The 20,372-nt window shown below is 57.7% G+C and overlaps 1 protein-coding gene across 2 annotated transcripts in view; it reads right to left on the bottom strand.

Moving 5' to 3' along the window:
* Positions 1-20,372, bottom strand: part of CMIP (c-Maf inducing protein) — a 224,776-nt gene that overhangs the window by 74,942 nt on the left and 129,462 nt on the right. The window contains exons 2-3 of one of the 2 annotated variants that reach the window (XM_059383141.1): positions 11,592-11,717; positions 792-842 (exon numbers count right to left, since the gene is read on the bottom strand). In XM_059383141.1, the coding sequence (XP_059239124.1) occupies positions 792-842; positions 11,592-11,717 (177 nt within the window). Of the gene's footprint in view, positions 1-791; positions 843-9,129; positions 9,153-11,591; positions 11,718-20,372 lie in introns of those variants that run through there. The other variant, XM_059383142.1, reaches the window with a different exon arrangement.

Raw genomic sequence — 20,372 nt, 5'->3', positions numbered from 1 at the left:
CCGCCGCGGCTCTCCAGCTTACGGTAACGACCACAGCTCAGGACACGCACCGGTCATTCCAGCCATACCCTGCTGGCTCAGCGAGGCCACAGGACTGTCACGGCTCGTTCTAAACTAAAAGAGCCGAAGGCGGGAGGGACAGGGGGGCAGGGCGGAAGGAGAAGCTGCCCGCACATTCCACACCCCGGCCACGGCGCAGATTCCCCGGGGGGCTGGGAGGCTCCTTCTCTGCAGATCGGGCCCCTGGGTCTTGAAAGGGACCAGCAGAGGCCTCATCTCCTTCTGTGCTAAAAGGCTCTGGGCCCTCCTATGCAGAGGGTGAATAGGAAAATTGGGCCAAAGAAGCAGGAAACCGAAAGAATTGAAGATGTGGGAGAACGGTTGGGTGCCTGAACCTCTGGCAGGTCTATGTGCGGAGCAACCGTCCGAAGTCACTTTCAACCCAGCCTCTCGAGACCCCGAGCCCTGTCTCACCCGGCCCCTCAGGAGAGCCCCCGCTCTGCAAGCAAGTGCTTCTGTGATCCTTCTGGAAGCAGGCACAATCCCAGACAGCTCACGAAAACGTCCACGGCCAAAGGCTCAGGAACGCCAGCACAGGGAAAGGCATCGCACATCAGAGGGACGAGGGGGAGAGGCTCTTCCACAATGGGGCAAGGAAGCTCCTGGGCCGAACCGTCTGGAAGGTGGGAGATGTCCACCCTCACACCTCTAGGTAACAGACTAGCTGTGGGCCCGCAGGAGGCGGCCCGAGACAGCCGGCGCCCTCGGCGAGCCACCGCGCCAGGACTTACCTTCCACTGCAGGGAATGGAACCACTGGTCCCGAAGGTAGCTGTTGGCAGCCTGCAACGACAAGAAGACACGAGGCCGTCACCGGCTTGCCGCCTGTCAGGGCCCAAGCACGCGCCGCCCAGCCTCCTCTACCCAAAAAGTGCCTGCCTTGTAGCCCTCACACAGCAATTCACCCAGGGGAACCTCTCAGGTACAGAACTGAAACAGAAGCGCTACCAGGGGGATTTTCCTGAAACAAGACCTCACTGTCCCTGGGTGCTTATTTTGCTGGGTAGGAGTGACTCTGGACTCTGGCGGCTGGAAGCAGTCACTGCACGCGTTCCTTGACGGGAGGGGCCGGCATGCATGGAAAGAGGCCTGGTGCTCAGATGCTGGGGGCCAGAGCAGCTCTGGGGCCTCCTTTCTAGCAGGCGCTGCTCCAGGTGCCTGGCCTTTGTTAGCCTCACATTCTGCCATCAGTCCTCCCAACAGCCTTGTGAGGTGACTAGCACTTGCCCACTTCTCAGAGGGACTCCAAGATCTCACGTCAACTAAGTGCACTCAAACCCAGGCAAGCTGGCTTCAAAGCTTGTGGCTTTAACCGCAGAAGGTCAGGGAAGAAAGAGCCCAGCCTTGAACTCAGGCAGACCGTAGTTAAAAATCACCATGCCGAGGGCAAAACCCTCCCAGATCCAAGCCACCCTTGTGCACAGACCTTGGCAACTCGGCCTGAATTTTCTCATCTGTAAAGTGGGGCCACGAACCCTGACCTTGCAGGAATGTCCTGAGGACTGGGAATGATTCCTGGGGAGCACCAAGAATCAGGCCTGGCCCATAGCAGGGGTCACACGACTGCAGTTGTGACTGTCATCACCACCGTCATCACGAGCTCCTCTCAAATAAAACGGGGCCCAAGGAAGGTCTGGCCAACACTAATGCACGCCGTTGCATCAGCACTGGGGCCCATGCGGGGACTGGCTTACCGGGTCCTCGCAAGTCTGCCTTGGGAAGTTGGGAGTGTCCACGTCATCACCCCAGGTACAAGTGAGGAAACTGAGGCTTGGGGAGGTTAGGACGTTTCCCACTGGCTCACAGGCAGGAGGTGCAGGGCCACGACATGAACCCAGGCCGAACGAATCATGCTGTAAACCACAGCTATGGCATTCCAAGTTTCCCATTGACCATCCCAAGGGCAGAAATGCAGTGTTTGTTCTCGTCTGACCCCATTGGGGGGGGGGGGTGTCTGTTCCAAGGTGACCCTGACCTTGATGGTCCAGTGACTCTCACTAAGGCCAGAGCCTCTTTCCAAGCACGAGAATCCAACATCTGTTCCCCACCCACATGGACACACACACACACACACACACACACATAGGCACAAGTGGGTACAAATGCAGGGTCCAGGGGATACAGGTTTCAAACCCGAACTGCTGATAAAGCTTAGCTGTTCTCCCAGGCAGAGTCTGGGGGACTCTCTGGGCTTGAACGGATGCCCCAGCTCAGTGGCCAGTGCAGTGGGGCCTCAGGTCCCCGTGGGCAAGCTCGGAGACTCGTCCGTATCTCAGACAGACTGAGACCAGCCCACGACACAAGGCAAGCTCGCACCTGTGCCTTGAGGAGGGAGTGGACCCGGGGACACCTTCTGTGTGAGTCTCTGACAGACCTGGATTCGAGTCCGCCAGAGACCCAGAGCCTGCGCCCCCTGACTGGGGAGGCGGGGGCGGAAGGGGAGTCAGCCGTGGGACCGGCCGCGCCCCGGACAGTCTGGGGCCGACTCGCCTCCCTTCAGTGCTGACCGAGCTCTGCGACCTCATGGCCATTCTGGGTCACGAGGACGATGAAATACACCCCATGCTTGGGGAGCACGATGCAGGGGTCCCAAACAATGAGACCATCCCCACGCCTGGCACGTGCAGGCTTTTACAAACAGCGACGATCGGGTGCCGTGCAGCCACGGCCAGGGGTGCTGATGAATTTGTTCCAGAACAAAAAGCCCTGACGGCAGTCTGGGCCACCTTCTGAGCTGTCAGTGATCCCACCTTGGCCAATTCTGTGCCACGGGGTGGCGGGAGCGGGGTGCGGGGGAGATGTCCCTGGACCACAGCTGGGAAGAGCCGGCCCCAGCTCACCCCCAGTCTTTGACTTGGCTGGACGGAGGGGCAGGCATGGGGGGCCAGCCAGAGGACCCCCCAAAGGCTGCCCACTGACCCCCAGAGATTGGTGAACAGGTGACTGGACATGACAAAGGGGCTTTGCAGATGGGAGTCAGTGAAGGACCTTGAGATGGGGCGGCTATTCTGGAATATCTGGGTGGGCCACTGTCATCAAAAGGGTCCTGACAAGGGGGAGGCAGAAGGTCAGACAGCTCGAGGCGAAGCACGGGCTGGAGGGATATGGCCACAGGCCCACGCTCCCCAGAGTGTCCGGAAGGAGCCAGCCCTGCCCTGCTGACACCCTGATTCTAGCAGCGGGACCTGTGCCGGACCTTCGGCGTCTAGAACCACCAACAAATAATGCATTTCTGTTGTTTCCAAGTCTGTGGTTCACGAGTCACAGCAGCCATGGGAAATGAGCATGGGAGGTAGGGCCACACTGAGCACAGTGGACCCAGGCAGTGTCCCTAGGGTGTCACTGGCTAGAACGAATGGCCAAGTGAGGACACAAAGGAAGACAGAGAGGACAGGAGGAAGGAGAGGGGGAGAAGTGCCTCTCTCCCTCTCGTGTGCCCAACGGCCTCAGCACACTGCCCCGCAAACACGTGCCCCCGTGTGACTGTCACCATGCCCCTGAGTGTCCCCAGGGTCGGGGCACCAGGGGACCGAGTGAGAACAGCTGAATGAATGAATGAGCAAATGAATGAGTGGATGGTGAGCTCTCTGAGGGCAGAATGTTTTCGCAGATGGCCAATGCTGACCGGCAGGGCCTGGCGCGCTCAGGTCTGGTCACAGGAGAACGAACGAACTCACTAACCTCGGGGCAGTGGCCATGAGGCGCAGACAGTGACTCGGTGATCAGACCCAACACAGACCTGCCTCCCTCATACCTGGCAGAGCCCCTTCCCATTCTGGGGACCTCCCTGACATGTGAGACCCTGTTAGGGATCTTTAAGGGAGTCCCCGGCCCCCTCATGGCTGAGTGTGGGCAGGTGATCCAGGCTGCAAAGTCAGGAGCTCCTGCCCGGGACTCTGGGTCCTGAGCAAAGTGACTCAGGACCAAGGAGGTAAGAATTCCTCGTGAGGCAGGCAGGTGTATCTTCCTGTAAAGGGGGATACCAGGCCGGGACAGGGTCCTACCACTGGCCCTGGCTCCAGTTCATTTTCCAAGCCTGTTCTCCAGGCTCCCATCAATCCTTCCAGCATATTCCTTTTCTACTGGAGACTGCCTGAGTACATTTTGGCTGCTTGCATCTGGGAGTCCGGATGGATCTCCAGGGCACCACTGGACCCTTCTTCCTGCTCCAAAACAGATGTTCCAAAGCATTTTCTCTGCCCTGTTGCCGCTGAGGGAGCCCGCCATCTCACAGAGCCGGAGCTCGCGCTGATGACATCTTGAGCCTCCTGGCATCCCCTACAGGCCATCAGGCTCTGCACACACCTCAGTGGGCCCGGCCTGCCGCTGAGCGGGAAGGGCTACCCAGATTTCCTGCTCTGGTGGCTGGGACTTTGTCCCCGGGTCAGTTGGGTCCACTACGTCCGGCCTTTCACAGCAGACTCATGGCCTAGAGGGGGAGGAGGGCGTCTGCAGGGGCGTAACCCCCTCTCCCCCGCCCTGGTCACCTTGGCTCTCAGCCTAACCTTCCGGGAAGAACACCCTGCACGTTCCAGGTCTCTCCTCATGTGGGAGAACGTGAGGCCCACTGCTTCCGTGACCTGGCCGCCTGGCCACATCCATCCTCCCGTGAGCGTTTCAACCGGAGGAGCTCAGTGTCATGCTCTGGGAAGAAGGCGGGTTTGGGTTCAGTGGAGCAGCTGGTGGGCCCCGGCTGGAAAGAGCTGTGTGACTCTGAATCCCCACCCCCATCTCCAGCACAGGCCCGGGAAGCCGCCTCTCCGAGGCACGGGCACCCACAGGGCAGTAACACGGACAGCGGGGACCTACCAGGCATCAGACACAATGCTGCGCACCCGTCACTCTGGGGTGAGGGACTGAGGCTCACAGCAGGGGGGAGGGCCCTGCCACCCACCCCAGAAGCTGACCCAGCTTTGCCCCTGGCCACACCGTCACCCTCACTGCCCGGGTTCCTCGTCTGGCACACACACCCCTTCTTCGCTGAGCTCAAAACCACTCGCCTCCTGCAGCACCTCGACTCTGACCGCCCTGTGCTCCTTCCAGCCACTCTCAGAGCCCCATCCAGCCCCCGCGCTTTATCTGTCCCACCCACAGGACGGGGAAAGGAGGCAGAGTCCCCTTGGATGAACCACCACCTCCCAACGCACTCATCTAAGGCAAAGAGTGGACGTGCCGTCCATTACAGCCAATGAGGCTCTTTGAATCAAAGGTTCAAAGAGATCACCTGGCCCAAAAGCTCTCAGTTTTTTGGGGTTTTGTGGGAACCTGAAACCCTTTGACAGCCTGAAACAAGCTGAAGATTCACACCTGAGTAGAGAGCCCATTTGTACACACACACACACACACACACACACACACACACACACGTGGGCAATCTCGGAATGCACCAGGGACCAAGGGAAAGAACCCAACTCTAGCTCAACCTGCCCCTTCCTGCCACGCTTCCGGTGAGCAAACCTGGCCTAGACTTGCAGTGGTGTCACCGGGGTCCTCCCCAACATTTCCAGCACTCCTCCCCACATGCGGTGGCGCCGGCGGCCGCTGGCTGGGCCAGGCCCACGTGACCCACTTCCCTTCCAGGGGAAGCCTTCGGGGGCTGGGGCGCTATGGAGCAGGGGGCCCAGCCATGGTGACCAGCAATGTTCCAGATGGTGCCGGCTCCATCAGCCCTGCTCCCAGCCGACCACCGAGGACGGGCAGCCTGAGTGAGAAGTAATCCGTTGATGTTCCGAACCCCTGAGAGGTGGGGGCTGCGCGTCGCTGCAGCCGTGCGACAGTGTGACAGTGCAACACGACCTGGCTGGCCCTGCTTTCCCCCTCATCGAACAGAAGCACGGTCCTGCAACTGCTCATCTCATGGCTGTTCTTTCCCTCCAGGCCAGGAGTTCTGCGAGGCCAGGCACCGTGTGCGACCTATTCAGCCCCACATCCACAAAACTCCAAGAGATGTTTGTTGAGTAAAGACGGGCTGACTTGTCGAGTGAGTGCTCAGACGGATACACAGACGGATGGATGACGGGTGGGTGAGGGCTGAAGGACGGGGGGACGGACGGGTAGATGGATGGACAGACAGATGTACAAACGCATGGGGTGGGTGGAGGGCTGAAGCGTCACCCATTCTGCACACTGAAGAAAAGGTCATGTGCAGCAAAACTTCACAGGAACCGTTCAGCCCTGATACCTTCTTCCCCAGCTGTACCTGATCAAGACCAAGAAACAGTCATGGCGGTCTTTTCCCGAACATCTACTGTGACAGCACGGCGCGAAGTATCTTACACGTAGTAACACTGACCCTCACATCATCCCAGGAGGCAGGTCTCGTGGCTCTAGCTCACAGATAAGTCACTAGCCCCGAGAGGTTACCCCTGCTCGCCCAACGCTACCCAGAGAGAGCACGGCGGAGCTGGGTGGGGATGCAGGTCTGTCTGTCTGAACAGGCTGTCCACCCTGAGCATGAGGGCCACGTGCCTGGGCTCCACCAGGCTTCCAGAAACGGGGCTGGGAAATCTGAAGGCCTGATGCCGGTGAGAGGGGAGGAGGAGGGACTTGGCTCCAGCTCCAATCTCCAGGAGGCCCCACCCTGCAAACAAGAGGGTGGACCAGAACTTTCCTCCGGAAGAGGGGAGGCGCATCTCTCACTGATGGAGCCAGAGAGGGTGGGTGAGGAGCTGCTCCTTCCTTTGGTCTGTCCAGTTCCAGAGGAGGACGGAGGCTGCTGGGGGACATCCAGGATCCCAGTGCAGGCCTCTCTAAGTGCCTTCCAGTGAAAGGGAGAGTAGCCTCGGCTGTGTGTGGCCTGGGGACATGGTGGGTTTCTGCCCAGGGGTTCCAGACCGCCGGGCAGGCAGCCGAGCCAGCACGACTTGGCCCCACGGGACATGGGGCATAGCTCAGAGACTGATAGTCACTGGACTCCAGCATGGGAAAGAGCCCCTGGAAAGAGGCAGGCCCGCTCAAGCCAGCGCCAACTTCTCCCAGCGATAAATCTTTCGAATACTGGAAGGGCCCGTTCCAGGCAATTTCTGCCTAATTTCCTCTTTGAAAGTTGCCAAGTCCTCTCTCATTGTTGTATTGTCTCGAGAGGTGAGAGAAACAGCCAAGGGTGCACTGTGGGTGACTGTTCCCAAGTTCTCCTTCCTGGCCCAACTTCTTAGGGAAAAAACAGCACGTGCTTTTCAGAGCGGAAAGCTCCTTCTCGCCGGCTTCCAGGAAGAAGGGAGCCCGCCCTGTCCCTGCCCCTGCCGCCCGGCCTCTGGAGATCCTCTTGGGAGAAGAGCCAGTCTCGGAGGGTCACTGGGAAGGGACAGTGTCCTGGTTCTGGTTCTGCCCGGAACCTGTTTGAAGGGCGGGGGCCTCCGTCTACTTCCCACGGACACGTGGACACCGACCGCGAGGCCCGGATCCCCCGGTGGTCAGGGCCACGGGGGTCCTGAACGCTGCCCACCCCACCCCGGGGGCCGGCAAGGAGCCCCCAGGGGCTTTCTTCGCGCCGTGGATGCTCTTGTGCAGTTTCCTCCTCACAATGAAACACCAGCACAAAGGGCATTAGGCGGGGAAAGAAGATAAATAGGTCCTTTCCGCACCCGGGGATCCTAATAACATGGCATTAGGGGCTCACGCTGAAAAACACAAAGCATCCAGAAACACACCAATTGCACCAGGCTGAGAGGCTGGCGTCTTTGTCTGGCGACTGGACCTGCTGGCAGAGCACTCCCTGTCTCTGGGCTGGGCGAAGGCACGAGGGCCTAAGAGCGGCTCTTAACCTTCCCTGAACTCGGATAGGTCAGCTCCCAGGGGTCCGACTGAGGCACCGATTCAAATGCTAACAAAGCAGCTTTGTAAGGAGGTCCCTGGGAGAGGGAGGAACAGAGGGAGGAGGAGACACAGAGGCAGTGAAGTGGAGACGCACAGAGAGAAGGGCTGGGCTGGACAGAGGCCTGGAGACAGACATCAGAGAAATGAAACTGCAAGAGAAGCAGCGAGTGAAACATGGCAAGAGACAGAGAGATTCAGGAGGGAGAGAGGGAGAGAGAGAAAGAGGGACACAGAGAGATAGAGGGAGAGACAGAGAAATGGAGAGAGAGAGACAGAGAGACAGAGAAATAGAGGGAGCGAGAGAGACAGAGACAGAGAAGGGGAGAGAGAGACCGAGAGACAGAGGAGGGGGGAAAGGGACGGAGAGAGGAGCAGACAGACAGACAGACAGAGGAGAGGCGAAACAGATTCACATGGATCCGGAGAAGCTCTCCGAGACCTGAGAGCGAGGGGCCGGCAGGAGAGGGTGGGGACCCCCTACAACCCGACCCCACTCCCAGGTAGAAGAGCTGCGCATGTGCAGTGACGCTGGGTGACCCCAGATCCTCGAGCCCTGTGAGGCCTCTTCCTCCGGCCGGGAAGCCACGCGTGGAGCACGGGCTCAGAAGGAGCGGCGCTGGGGCCCAGCCCTGTCCGGCAGAACTTTCTGTGACGGTGGAGGCATTCCTGACCGGGCTGTCCAATGAGCAACCGACGTCCGTGTGGCGACTGAGCGGGCGGTGAGGCCAGCGGTGAGGCCGGCGGCCCGCGGATCCGCCGTCTTCGTTTGACACACGGTGACAATGCTGATGGCCCTGTGTGGCCCGGGGCTGCCATCGGAAGGCAGGACTCGGGGCATTTTCACCCTCTGCTGACCAGGAGACCGGGCAGAGCTCATCCCGTCAGCCTCGTCCCCCGGGGCACACCTGGGGACGTCTGGGTCCCTCCCCCGCCCTCAGCAGGGAGGGCTGCTCTCTCGTGCCAAGCTCTGGGTCCGGTCACGTGAACCAGGACAAATCCAAAGCAAAGCATCCCAGCACCTGTCACAAGGGCCTGTGAGATGCACGGTGGCCGGCACCTCAGGGCACCAGCCTGGGGCTCCGGGTACCTCCTCAGCCTCCTCCCGGCCCAAGGCCCACTCCACGACGACTGGGAAACCATTCCCCTCCCGAGACGGCCGCGCCACCCATGAGTCACAGGAGTGGGGAGGAGGAGGATGACGAGAAGGAAGCAAGGTAGAAGCGGATGGAAGTGGCGGGAGGCGCGCTGCACCCACCTGGGCTCCCTGGGTACCGGGGTGGAGGGCTGCGTCGGCGTCCCGGTCCCAGCTCTGAGCCTGGCTCTCCTGCTCTGTCTATCCGCAGAGCTGGGGGGCAGGCAGCGGGCGAGCAGGGGGGATGCTGGAGCGGGCCCGCCTGTCGGCTCGGCAGGGGGAGCTCTGACGTGCAGCCGCCGGATGCGGCCCTGGCCAGGCGAGTCATCACAGCCGGCCCGCAGCCACGGCCTGGGTTAAAGGGACCTTCCACTGCCCGGCAACCCATGTGTCTCCAGGCCTCACTGATGTGCAGCCTTCCTTGGGGTTACGCTTCCTGCTCTGACCCAGAAGCAACGAGGCCCTCCCGCGGGCAAAGCAGCAACCACGACTCCCCCAAGGAGATGGAGGCTCAGGGACGCACCGCCCCCCCCGCCTCCCTCCAACGTGCCCACATTCAGACCTCTCTGCCCTGCAGCTGGATGGATCCTTCCATTTCCCCCTTTTCCCCGTCACCACTTAAGAACCCTCAGCCGCTCCCTACTGCGCTCAGGACATAGCCTTGGCTCCTTCACTCAGCCAACAAGCCCAGTACGATCTGGCTATGACCCAACAGCCCTGAACACATCCACGGGGCCCTGAACATGCCTCCCCCTCTCCCACATTCATGCCTTGCACCCGCCTTGCCTCCACCCCCAATGTGTCCCCCCATCCTGGCGCACTCCTACTCACCCCTCTATGCCCGGCTCTAACGTCACCATCCCCGGGGAGCCTCCTCTGGAACCCCTAGGCCGAGTGAGTCATTCCCTGCTTTGGGCTTCCAGTCCCCCAGGATGTGCCTCTCCTTTAGCTGTCGTCTCTGAAGCCACCGTTGACCATTCCACCCGCCAGAGGGCCCAGATCTCGTCAAGGATGGGGCCGAGGGTCTTCTTTGTCTTCTGCCCCAGCACGGGGGACAGACTGGCTCAGCATCTCCACAGAACCCTGTTTGTGCCCCCCGGAATCTTCCCCTGCGGCTGAAACCCCAGCCCACGGGAGCCGGACGGACAGACACGAGAACTCTGCCCGCTGGAGGCGAGGAGGGAAGAGACAAGAACCCGCGAAAGAAAGAAAGATGGCTGATGTGGAGGGGACCAGGGGCAGGAGGAAAACACGGGTGCAGGCATGGCTTGGGGTCCTCCAAAGATGACAGTAAAGATCAGGATTTTCCTAAAGAATGAGCTGTTGCAATCAGCTTGTGGAGCCTGCGTTTCTCAGAGGCTGAACGGCGCGCCTCCTGGGTCGAAGGCCGTTACGCAATCTCGTGGCCACTTTGGAAACATGTTTGAGGGAAGCATCTCTTTGGGCTCAGGGCAGATTTCCCTGGAGTGACAGTGAGAAAGAAACTGTTGCTGAAAGAATGGCCTGTACTCCCAATGATGAGAGAGTGCATTCTCTCTAACGAGGAGTCTCAGACTTGGGGGTCCCTGCTGGAAACTGGGGCGGCTCTGCCTGAAAAGATACAGAACTTGTCCTGTGCTTGCACTACAGCAATTTTGTCTGCCACGATTCCATTCTTGGTGGACCCAACTCTCTGCGAACACATGGTCTTGGTAAGGCTATAGAGTACACGCGCCTAAGGTCAAGGGTGGGTATGGAACCCAGGGTAGGGCATTCCCTGGGAGGCATGGGACTATAGCAGAGCCAGTTGGTATCTTCTATGAGATTTTCTAGGAAGATACTAGAAGGAAAATGGACTCTCACATTTTTTAAAGGACAGAAGTCCATCTTTCCCATGCATGGAGAGTCCCTCCATGACAATGAAGTCAACCCAGAGAAGCAGAGCCAGGAGATGGAAAGACAGAGAGGCACTGAATGTTAATAGCATTTGACTCCTGGATCAAGCTATGCTTGAAGGGCTCTCTTAGACTTCCCAGTTACCTTAATACAGTTACAGCATCAAATTCTCTTTTTGCCTCAGAGAGTTTGAACGTTTGCATCATTTCTAACCAACAGCCTTGACCGAAACATACCAAATGCTCCCTTTCCCAAGGGGAAAGCTCATATTTCCATCAGAGTCTCAGGACTCAGGCCAACGAGAAGAACTTCCTCCTCACTTGAAGTACAGCAAAAGGTAGCATCCATTACTAACTTGCTTTTCTATAGCCTTTTAAGGCCTAACAGCGTGGCTTTGTGCCTCAGTTTCCTCATCTGTAGAATGAAGATAAGAAAACCTATTTCTCAAGTTTGTTAAGAGAAAAAAAGCACAAGACAGAAAGCTGTGGGGCCGCAGCAGGCCGGCAGTGGGAACTCAGTCTGGGCACGTTCCCTCTTCCTTTGCCCCAGAGGGACTCAGTTTCTACCTTTATTACAGCAGAGGAAAACGCACCCTAGGCTAAACAACCTTGCCTCCTGGTGGTTGGCGGTCTTCCTCTGAGGGAAAAGAGGAGGGTGAGGGCACGGGGCGCAGGGCAGAGAAACTGCTTGTTCATGTTTGTTTCTCCTACCTGCAGTAAGACCGTTCCCCCAGGAACCGTGAGCTGTAAACAGTACTTCGGGGCGTTCTCCCAGGACAGCAGCTGAACGTCCTCAATAGAGCTGTAGGAGACTGAGTTTTCCATGTACCCAGTTGGCTGCAGCAAATAAAAAAAAAAGAGAGAGAGAGAGAGAGAAGAAAAAGAAAAGACACACATTGGTTACAAGACAGTCACAATATCCATGCCTCAGAAGAAGGTTCCAGAGAACATCCCCACCCCGGCAATAAGCAGGCTGGTACAGACACTGGGCAACTCTGGGAACCAAAGGAATTCCGTCTTTCCTGGCTGGCAGCACCCTGGCTGCAGGAAACAGGTCATGGTGGCAACGCGCCCATGTTTGGGGGGTGCAGAGTCGGGACCGGAGTGGGGGCATATGGAGGGCAAAGCCTGTGCATTGTCCCTCTGGGCATCTGTGGGCCTTAGCACAGGGCAGGCTCTGGATCTCTTCAGCCCTGACCGTGGCCAAGCCACCACCTTCTCCTGCCCAGAAAGCCCAGAAAGCCCAGAAAGCAGTCACAGACCCCACTGGCTTCCCGGTCTTATCTCCCTCCACAGACAAGCGCTTGCCACTCAGCACCCAGTCCCATGGTCCACGTCGGCGCACTCGATCCCCTTCTTCCCTGCTCGCTGTCCTTCCACAGCTCCTGGTGGCCCAAGCATGAAACCCACACACCCATTCACCCTCTCTAGGCCCAGTGGGTCTGGTCCTGCTCCTTCCTTGAGCCCCATCTGCTTTCTTCTCTTCGTACACCTCCCCAGTGGCCTACCTGCCAAAAGCGTCGTAAACTCAGCCTGCCCCTTGTCCTAGAAAGGTTGTGGCTCCATCCCTGGCCTTTCCTCCTCTACCGTCTAGGCCTCAGCTGCACAGGGACTTCAGGGGGCCCTGCTACCCTCCAGACCCTATAACCCAATGGGTCACATCCCTCCCTGGACCCTCGCTGCCCCCCACACCCTATTTAATTACTGGGGACTGATACTGTGTGTCACCTGCGGACATCTGCCTCCTGGCCAGGCCGCAGCTCGGGGAGGTCAGGCCCATGTCTGTCCTGGTCCCTGTCCTCTTTTCCCAGCGCCCGGCACATAGCAAGAGCTCAACAAGTTGTGTGCAAAAGAACAGAAACAGCTATCACGGATCAGTGCTGGGGTAGGGGTGGGGAGAGCGAAATTCAGGGCCACTCGCTGCCGAGTGAGCTCTCCTGTCCCGGAGAGAAGGCACCAGAAACCAGGGGGATGCACTGGCCACCAGGTCGCGGCAGGAAGCCACGCTCGAGCAGCATCAGAGGCGAGTTTAACACAGCTGAAACGGCAGAATGTAACAGCTAACATCTCCTCAGCCCGGACAGGCGCCCAGCATTCCCCCGGCAGGTGGCAAGCGCTCCGCTCTCTCCTTCCACACTCACAACAGTCCCACGGGGCAGGGGCCAGGACCACCCCATTGCACGGATGGGGAAACCGAGATGTCCTGTGACTTGCCCGTGGGCAGCCAGCTGGGAAGGGGGCTGTCCAGGGCAGAACTGAACCCGTGACTCAGAAATTAGCACCCTAACTGCTCCATTGAGCTGCAAGCAAGAGGGGAAGAGATTTGAAATCCACGGCCTGGCAAGTTCATTTTACTGGCAGGATTTAGGACCTCCATAAGGGTTTCAATGCCCATTTCTGTCTGCCAAAGTAGAGATACAGTGGTGGGGGGGTGTGGTGGAGAGGGGTGAGGGCGTGAGGTGTCTCAAATTTTCCTGATACGATCAGCCGCCAGGCTCAGGAAATGAGAGATTGATCAATCAATTTGTTCATTCACTCATTCATTCATCTGATGTACTTATTAGGCACTAATTACATTACAGGCCCATGTGCCAGGTGCTGGGGATAGAGCAGTAGATAAGCCAGGAGCCCAGCAGTGCAAAGAGACAACAAACACAAGAGGCAAACAGCAAGTGCTGTACCAAGATTTCAGATAGGGGGCCCACGGGGCTAGGAGCGGCAGCGCCCTGGACAGGAGGAGGGAACGTACATCCTGGAGCCTGTGGCCTCTGCCAAGGCCCAGGGGTGGGCACTGGCTGAGCATGTTCCGGGAGGAGCCGAAGGCCAGGGGGAGGAAGGCTCAGGGAAGAAAGGTCTTGGAGAGAGGGGCAGCCACTCCCAGAGGGACCTGTGGGCTCTGCCAGGGGTCCTCGTGGAGGGCTGCAGGGGGAACAGACTCAGGAGGAAGGGGCAGAAGCAGGAACAGCCTAGAAACTCCTGCACGGGTCCAGGTGGCGCAACAAGCCTGCCCGGGCCCGGGGGGCGGTGGAGGGTGGAGGGTGCAGCGGCAGCCGGCCCCTCGGTGCCAGTCCCCCAGCTGCTGTGTCAGACCGAGATGATCACACTGGTACTTCCCAGAGGCCGATGTGTGGGCCCCCCGCACCCCTCACCCTATGCCAACAGCCCGGGCACTATCATGTTCTCCACGTTCTGCCGTCAGGGTGACTCAGCTCTCACAGCACATCTTGTCCCAAGAATATTGGCGAAACCAGGGGTCTGGCGGATGGGTTATACATTTATTTTCTGAACCCACGTTCAAATATTTATCGTTTGCTGCGGACTGTTGGTCTCCCCTGCTAGTGTTCCAGCACCAGGGGAGCAAGAATTTCCACCTGGTCTGCTCCAAGGGCCCAAACAGACCGTGGCATCTGGAAGCCGATCGTTATTTTCTCCATAAATGAAAGAATATCTTCCCAAAGGAAAACGTGTTCATCCGTGTACTACTTACAATCACGACACATAACATCCTTGGGAAGATGGTTTTGGGGAGTCTTTTAAAAATTAAAAATTTAATTAAAAAAAATTAAAAAATTAAAAATTAATCAAATTTTTAAAAATGTCCTTTAAGAAGCAACGGCGTCATGTACCTGCTGCGCTGAAGGCCCTTCTGTATGGCTCACACCCGCCTCTCTCCCTCTCCAAAGTCCAGTCAGTCTCCAAACTCCAGTTCACTGACCCCTCGATACAGCCAGAGGCCAGGGGACACGGGCTACGACGTGGCCACCAGCACATGTGGGAACGGCCGGACCACGCCACACCATAGAAAGAAAGGCAGGCCCGTCTGGAAAATCATTAGGACTTGGTTATTCAGACCAAGCCAATGGCCGGCCTCGTTCCTCTAGAAACACACCTTGAGGTCTCGAGGCTTCTGCTTCCCCGCGGCCTCCTCAGGGCCCCGGAGATGGGACGAGGCTCTGCGCGGCCCTGTGCTCGCCCGAGCCCCGGCAGCACGCTCCGGGCGATGACCGCTCCTGACTCCCGGGAGGCGGGGCCTGCTAACCGCCTGCGTCTGCCTTTCTCACGACCCTGCTTCAGCTGCCTCAATGTGGCCTTGATTAGAAGTTGCAACATAGGCTTTTTGCGGAAAGGTTGGGTATAAATAAATACATACTGGTTTTTAATAGCAGATGTACTGCTTTCCCACTGTTGGAAGCAATAGTGGCTAAAAGCAAAATCTGTAGAATGAAGGGGACCTGTGTTTGAGCCCCTTACTGTGTGACATTAGGCAAGTTACCATACCTCTCTGAGCCCATTTTAGCCAATGGTAAAATGAGAATTTAATAGACAGGATTATCAGGAGATCCCATTATTAAAGGAGTTCCGATCTGTCGAGGGCTTAGCGCAGCCTCTGGAACTTCCAAAAGGCCGAATAAAAGGAACTACTGTGAGAAACGATAAACTGCATCTCTGGGGTCCTCCTCCCCCACACCCATAATTCCGATGTAACCGTGAGACAATATAAACCCCAACTGACAGATGTTTCTCAAAACACCTGACCAGGATGCATCAAAACCCAGGCAAGTCTGGGCAAGCGTCCCCAGCTGGAGAAGCCTGCGTGCACAGAGACCGACCACTGCACGCACTGTGGGCTCCCCGATGCAGTCCTGGGACAAAGAACACCGGGTAAAAATGAAGGAAAGTGACTAAAGCACGGGCCTTAGTGACAGCATATCAGTACTGGTTTGTTGGCTGTGACAAAGGTATCACGTTTCTGTGAGACGTCAGCCACCAGGGTGGCGGGTTTGGGGTACAAGGAAACTCCATACTGCCTTTGTTATTACTTGCCCGTATATTCTCCCACGGTCCCAAGATAAAGGCTCACGAAGAGAAATGAATCGCTGCCACGCTGGTGAGCCCCCAGGGTCGTCTTTCCAGACAGAGCCCTGACGGGAGCCTGGGGGCCTTGCAAGGGACAGGGGCCGACCGGGACCGAGAGCCCCTGAACGCTGTTCTTCGGATTCAGGTGTGAGCCAGCACTGGCCACGGACCCCCTCTGTCCTGGGTACTTGCGCGCGGCTGGGGTGATTTCACAGATAACTGGTAATTCCTCCGTAATCTGAACACGATGATCAGAGCGACGGTGGAGGAGATTCCTACGTGGGGTAAAGGCTGAGTCAGATGAGAAGGAAAATGAAATTCTCCTCCTGGGGGAAGCTAGGAAGCCCAGCTCTGCGAGGTCCATGCAGGAGAACAAGCAGCAGACCAAGTGACCTCTCCACGTAGACCCAGGCGAGGCGTAGGGCAGGATTCCCCTCTGCGTGACATTCTGGAATGAGCCAAGCTCTGGGGCTTGAAATCAGACCAGCGGCCACCAGCGGCGGGGGCGGAGGTGGGGACCAGTTAGTTACCAAGGGCATGGGGGAGCTCTCTGGGGTGGAAGTGTTCTGTATCGCCATCACAGTGGCCGTCACCTGACTGTATACCTTTGTCAAAACTCGAATCTATATGCTAAAAGGGTGAATTTTCCTGAATATAAATTAAAATTCAAACTTAAGAAAGACGATGCGTGAATATTACAGATAATTTGGAAGATGATGAATGGAAGGCAATCTTCCAGATAAAATCATGTCAAGACCACTCATTACTGCTTTGGTATATCACTTTCCTGAGGATTTTTAATACACAATTTTTTTTTTTTTAACAGAGCCCAAGTCACAGGATACTTATGATTTTGTAAATTGTCTTTTTTTTTCCCTTCCTTCCTGCCTCTCTCCTTCCTTCCCTCTTTTTTTTCCTTTCTTTTTCTTTTTACATAATGTTACATCACACATACCTCCTATATTCTGGACAATAATTTCCAGAACTATCATTTAGTGGCTACAAAACATTTTGGCTGCTCTTTATTTTATCACGGCTCCCCCCGACCACGGACAATGTGGTTGTTTCATTTTACGCTACTATAAACAACTCTACAATGAACATCCTTGTGAAACATGTTTTTCTACCCTATATTTAGGATTATTTCCTTAGGCCAGATTCCCAGAAATGGAATTAGTGGGACAAAGGGCAAGAGCATATTTTATGTCATTGCCAAATTGCTTTTCATTAAAGAGATATTAAGAGACCTGGGGAGCCCTGGCTAAGGCTGGGGTGGGGGGCTGTGTGCTGGGCCCAGAGTCTGGCCGGGTCCCACCAGAAGCCTTGCTCTGGCCCAGGTGACTTCGGAGGGACTACCCGGCTGCCAACTGTCCACGAGGTGAATGCAGGCCTGGGTCTGGGCTCCTGGGAAGCTGCTTTCCCGTGGTGGGGGGTGAGGAATAGGTTGGAACGCCTTTGTCCTTTTGCTCTAAGGACTGAGGAGGGGCTACCTCAGGGTGGGGGGAGGAACTGGGGCTTGGCCAGACCGGGAAGGGAACACTCTGCTTCTGCTTCGGAGATGAGCTTCTTCTCAGGTGTCCCCTCAACGCCTGCATCTAGGTTCAAGACAGCAGAGGCTGGGGGGGCTTCATCAGGGCCCCCGGGGATCCCCGAAGGCCTCCAGCCTGCCATTCCAAGCGGGGCACCTTCTCGGACTTCCCCATCAGAACAGGCAGGGTTCAGGGTGACCGAAAGCACCTGAAGCAGCATCCCCCGCCGCCCAAAGGCCCCAGGCTTCCCTCCCCCGCTGCTTTCCGGGGAGCCAGCTCCCTCCACCCAAACCTGCCTTCTGGTTTCCATGGGGATTTCTCTAAAAGCCGATGTAAATCATGATGTCTGCGACCCCCAAAATGAGGTTCCAGGCTGACTCAAGGTACAGACTAGGAAGGTGCCCAGTGCCACTCTCGGGAAGGGGAGCGGGGAAGAGGCTCCCAGACCCCAAGAGGAGAAGCAGGTCTGGAAACCCCTCCATGTGCTCACTCCCGAGGCCAGTGGATGTAGGAGGCCGGGGAACCTTGCCCACCTGGGGACCTGGGCAGAGAACAGCAGGCTGTTTGGCACGGGGCGGGGATAGTTGTCTCCCCGGGCCCCCGCTGGGTGAGCCACGCTGCAGTCCGGTCCCTTCTCTGCCCGCGGGGAGGCTGCCTGAGTCAGCATGTCGGGGGACCCGCTCTGCACGCCCCGACTGCACCATCCGGCTGGAAGAGGAAGGCTTGGTTCCTGCCGCTCAGCCCCTCGACGCACGGCCTCCGAAGAGACAGCAGGTCGGAGGACGGGGGCGACCCTTCCAGCCCTTCTGGACAGTCAACAGCAACAATGACAACATCACAACGATGGCACCTCGGGGCCACAGAAGGGCTCCAACTGGAGGAGGGGGTTTCAGCTTCTCCTCCCCTGCAGCTCGTTAGAAAACAGAGCGGAGACACGTGTGATGTACAAGGAAACGCCGACCATTTTCAGACGTACAACTCCGTGGCATTTCGGGCACTCGCCATGTCGCTCAGCTGCCCCTCAGTTCAGCTCTAAGACGCGTCCAGCGCTCTACAAGGCGACTGCACCCCCACGAAGTGGTCGCTCCCAGGACCTTCCCCCACAGGGCTGCTGACTCCGGATTCGCCTGTGTAGACATTTCACCTCGACAGAATCATACGGCTCGGGTCTTTCTCTCTGGGTCTTTTCATGTCACGTTTCGGGGGTTCATCCACACAGAACCAGGTATCCGTCCTTCACCCCTCTTTATGGCGGAGTTAACGCTCCACCGAGCAGTCGGGCCGAATCCGGTTTATTTTATCACGGGGGGTTTCCACCTTTGGGGTATGGGGAAGAGTCTGACAGGGTTTTCAGGGGCAAGGAAGGAAACGGGCTCTGCTCACACAGCCTTGTGGAGCCCCCCCCCCCCAAAAGACACAGCGCCCCGGCCGGCGTTCCTGGCGCAGTTCCCATGTGGCCAGCCCAGCGCTGAGGACTGGACCTCCTCTCACCACACGGCACACACCGGCGGGGGCCTGGCTTCACCCCCCACCCCGATCCACACGCTACAGGCAAAACGGAGGCGCAGACCCCTGCCTTCAAGAGACAAACCCAGGATCCCATCTCCCAACGGCCAGGAGGGTGACCTTGGCCCCGCGTCCTGCCAACTCCTCCAGCCGGATCCAGACCCGGCATGAGTACCTGCGGGCACACATGGCACACGCACACGCACACTATGCACAGAGGGGCCAGAAGCTAGCCTGGCCGGGGTCCCCAGATCTGCCCGCCTCCTGCGACCCAGCCCTGCGGGTCCGCAGGCCACCTACAGCTCCATTTGGCCTCAGGGGCAGAAACCCACATGGGCTCACTCAGGAAAGGCCTGTCAAAGTATTTTGATGTTCTCTTTACTCCCACAGGGGGAAAGCTGTACCGCAGAAGCAAAGCGGCGGTGACAATTTGCTGCTACACGGGTCAGTCTGGGCCCCGATCCCGGAGCAAATCTCCCCAAATGCCTTTCACACCCCCCTCCCTTTCTTTCCATAAACCAAAGACACCCAACATAATTTCAGCCTTTCTGGCTGCCTCGGGGCCACTGTTGCTGCCGCCACCCGCTGGTGAGCCCGCAGCAGCCCGGCGATGCTCTTGGGCACACACGCTCCTCGACTGGCCTCTGACTTGGAGATGCTGTGCCTGTCCAGATGCTTCTCCAACCCTTCCCCTGGGGCCAAAAGGCTGCTTCTTCTCGCAGCCAGTGGACCTTCCCCACACCCGACCTCACAAGGTTGCTGCTGTTCTGCTGTAGCCCATGGAGCCAAAGCACCCAACTTGTTAGAGCTACACGTAACGTAAAAGTAACTTGGTTTTGAGCGAGAAAGTCTCTCGTGAGGAAAAACACACCCATCTTGTGTTTTGTGGTGTTTGGTTTACTCTTTTCTTGGTTGTAAGGAACTTAATAATCTAGCCCTGGCTCCCACCGAGGCCCCGAGGGGCTGACAGCAGGCGTGGGTGCCAGGAATCCCTCCCTCTGCCCTGGTGTCAGGAACTCTCAGGCTGGGAGCAAGCTCGCTGGCTCCCCATGCCTCTGCATACCCCTTCTCCCTCCAGCGGCCCCCCTGGGAGGCAGGTATGACCATCACCCCCGAGGTAGACCAGATGGAGGTTCCAAGCTTTGCCCAACCGTACACAGCTATTCGGGACAGAGCTGGGAGGAAAACCAAGACCTTCAGGGCACATGCCCCAGCCTCTGTCTCTAACAGGTAGTGGGTTCAAAATCAGGGGGATGACCACAGGGAGACACTACCACACCGTCCTCCGGCAGAACAGCTCAGGTGGGAAACAGTGATAACTGTCCACTCTGGAAACCTGTGCGCTCGTATCTGTGAAAGCCGGACACGTGTACCCCCTGCGACCTGCTGTCCCAGTCCTACGAAGACGTGCTGACCTATGTTCTCACGAAGACCCATGCACACATGTTGCCTAAACTCTCGGCAGCCCTAGATCGGAACACACCGGAAACCACCCAGACGTCCGTTAACGGAAGAACGGATGAAGAAAGTGTGTGCTCGCGCCGTGGACTGGTACACGGTGAGAAAGAGTGATCCGCGACTACACAGAACAGGCAAATGG

This window comes from Mustela nigripes, chromosome 17, assembly GCF_022355385.1.
Source record: "Mustela nigripes isolate SB6536 chromosome 17, MUSNIG.SB6536, whole genome shotgun sequence".
NCBI classification, from domain to species: domain Eukaryota; kingdom Metazoa; phylum Chordata; class Mammalia; order Carnivora; family Mustelidae; genus Mustela; species Mustela nigripes.
The sequence above is the reverse complement of the archived record's forward strand: the minus strand, read 5'-3'. Positions and strand labels throughout refer to the sequence as shown.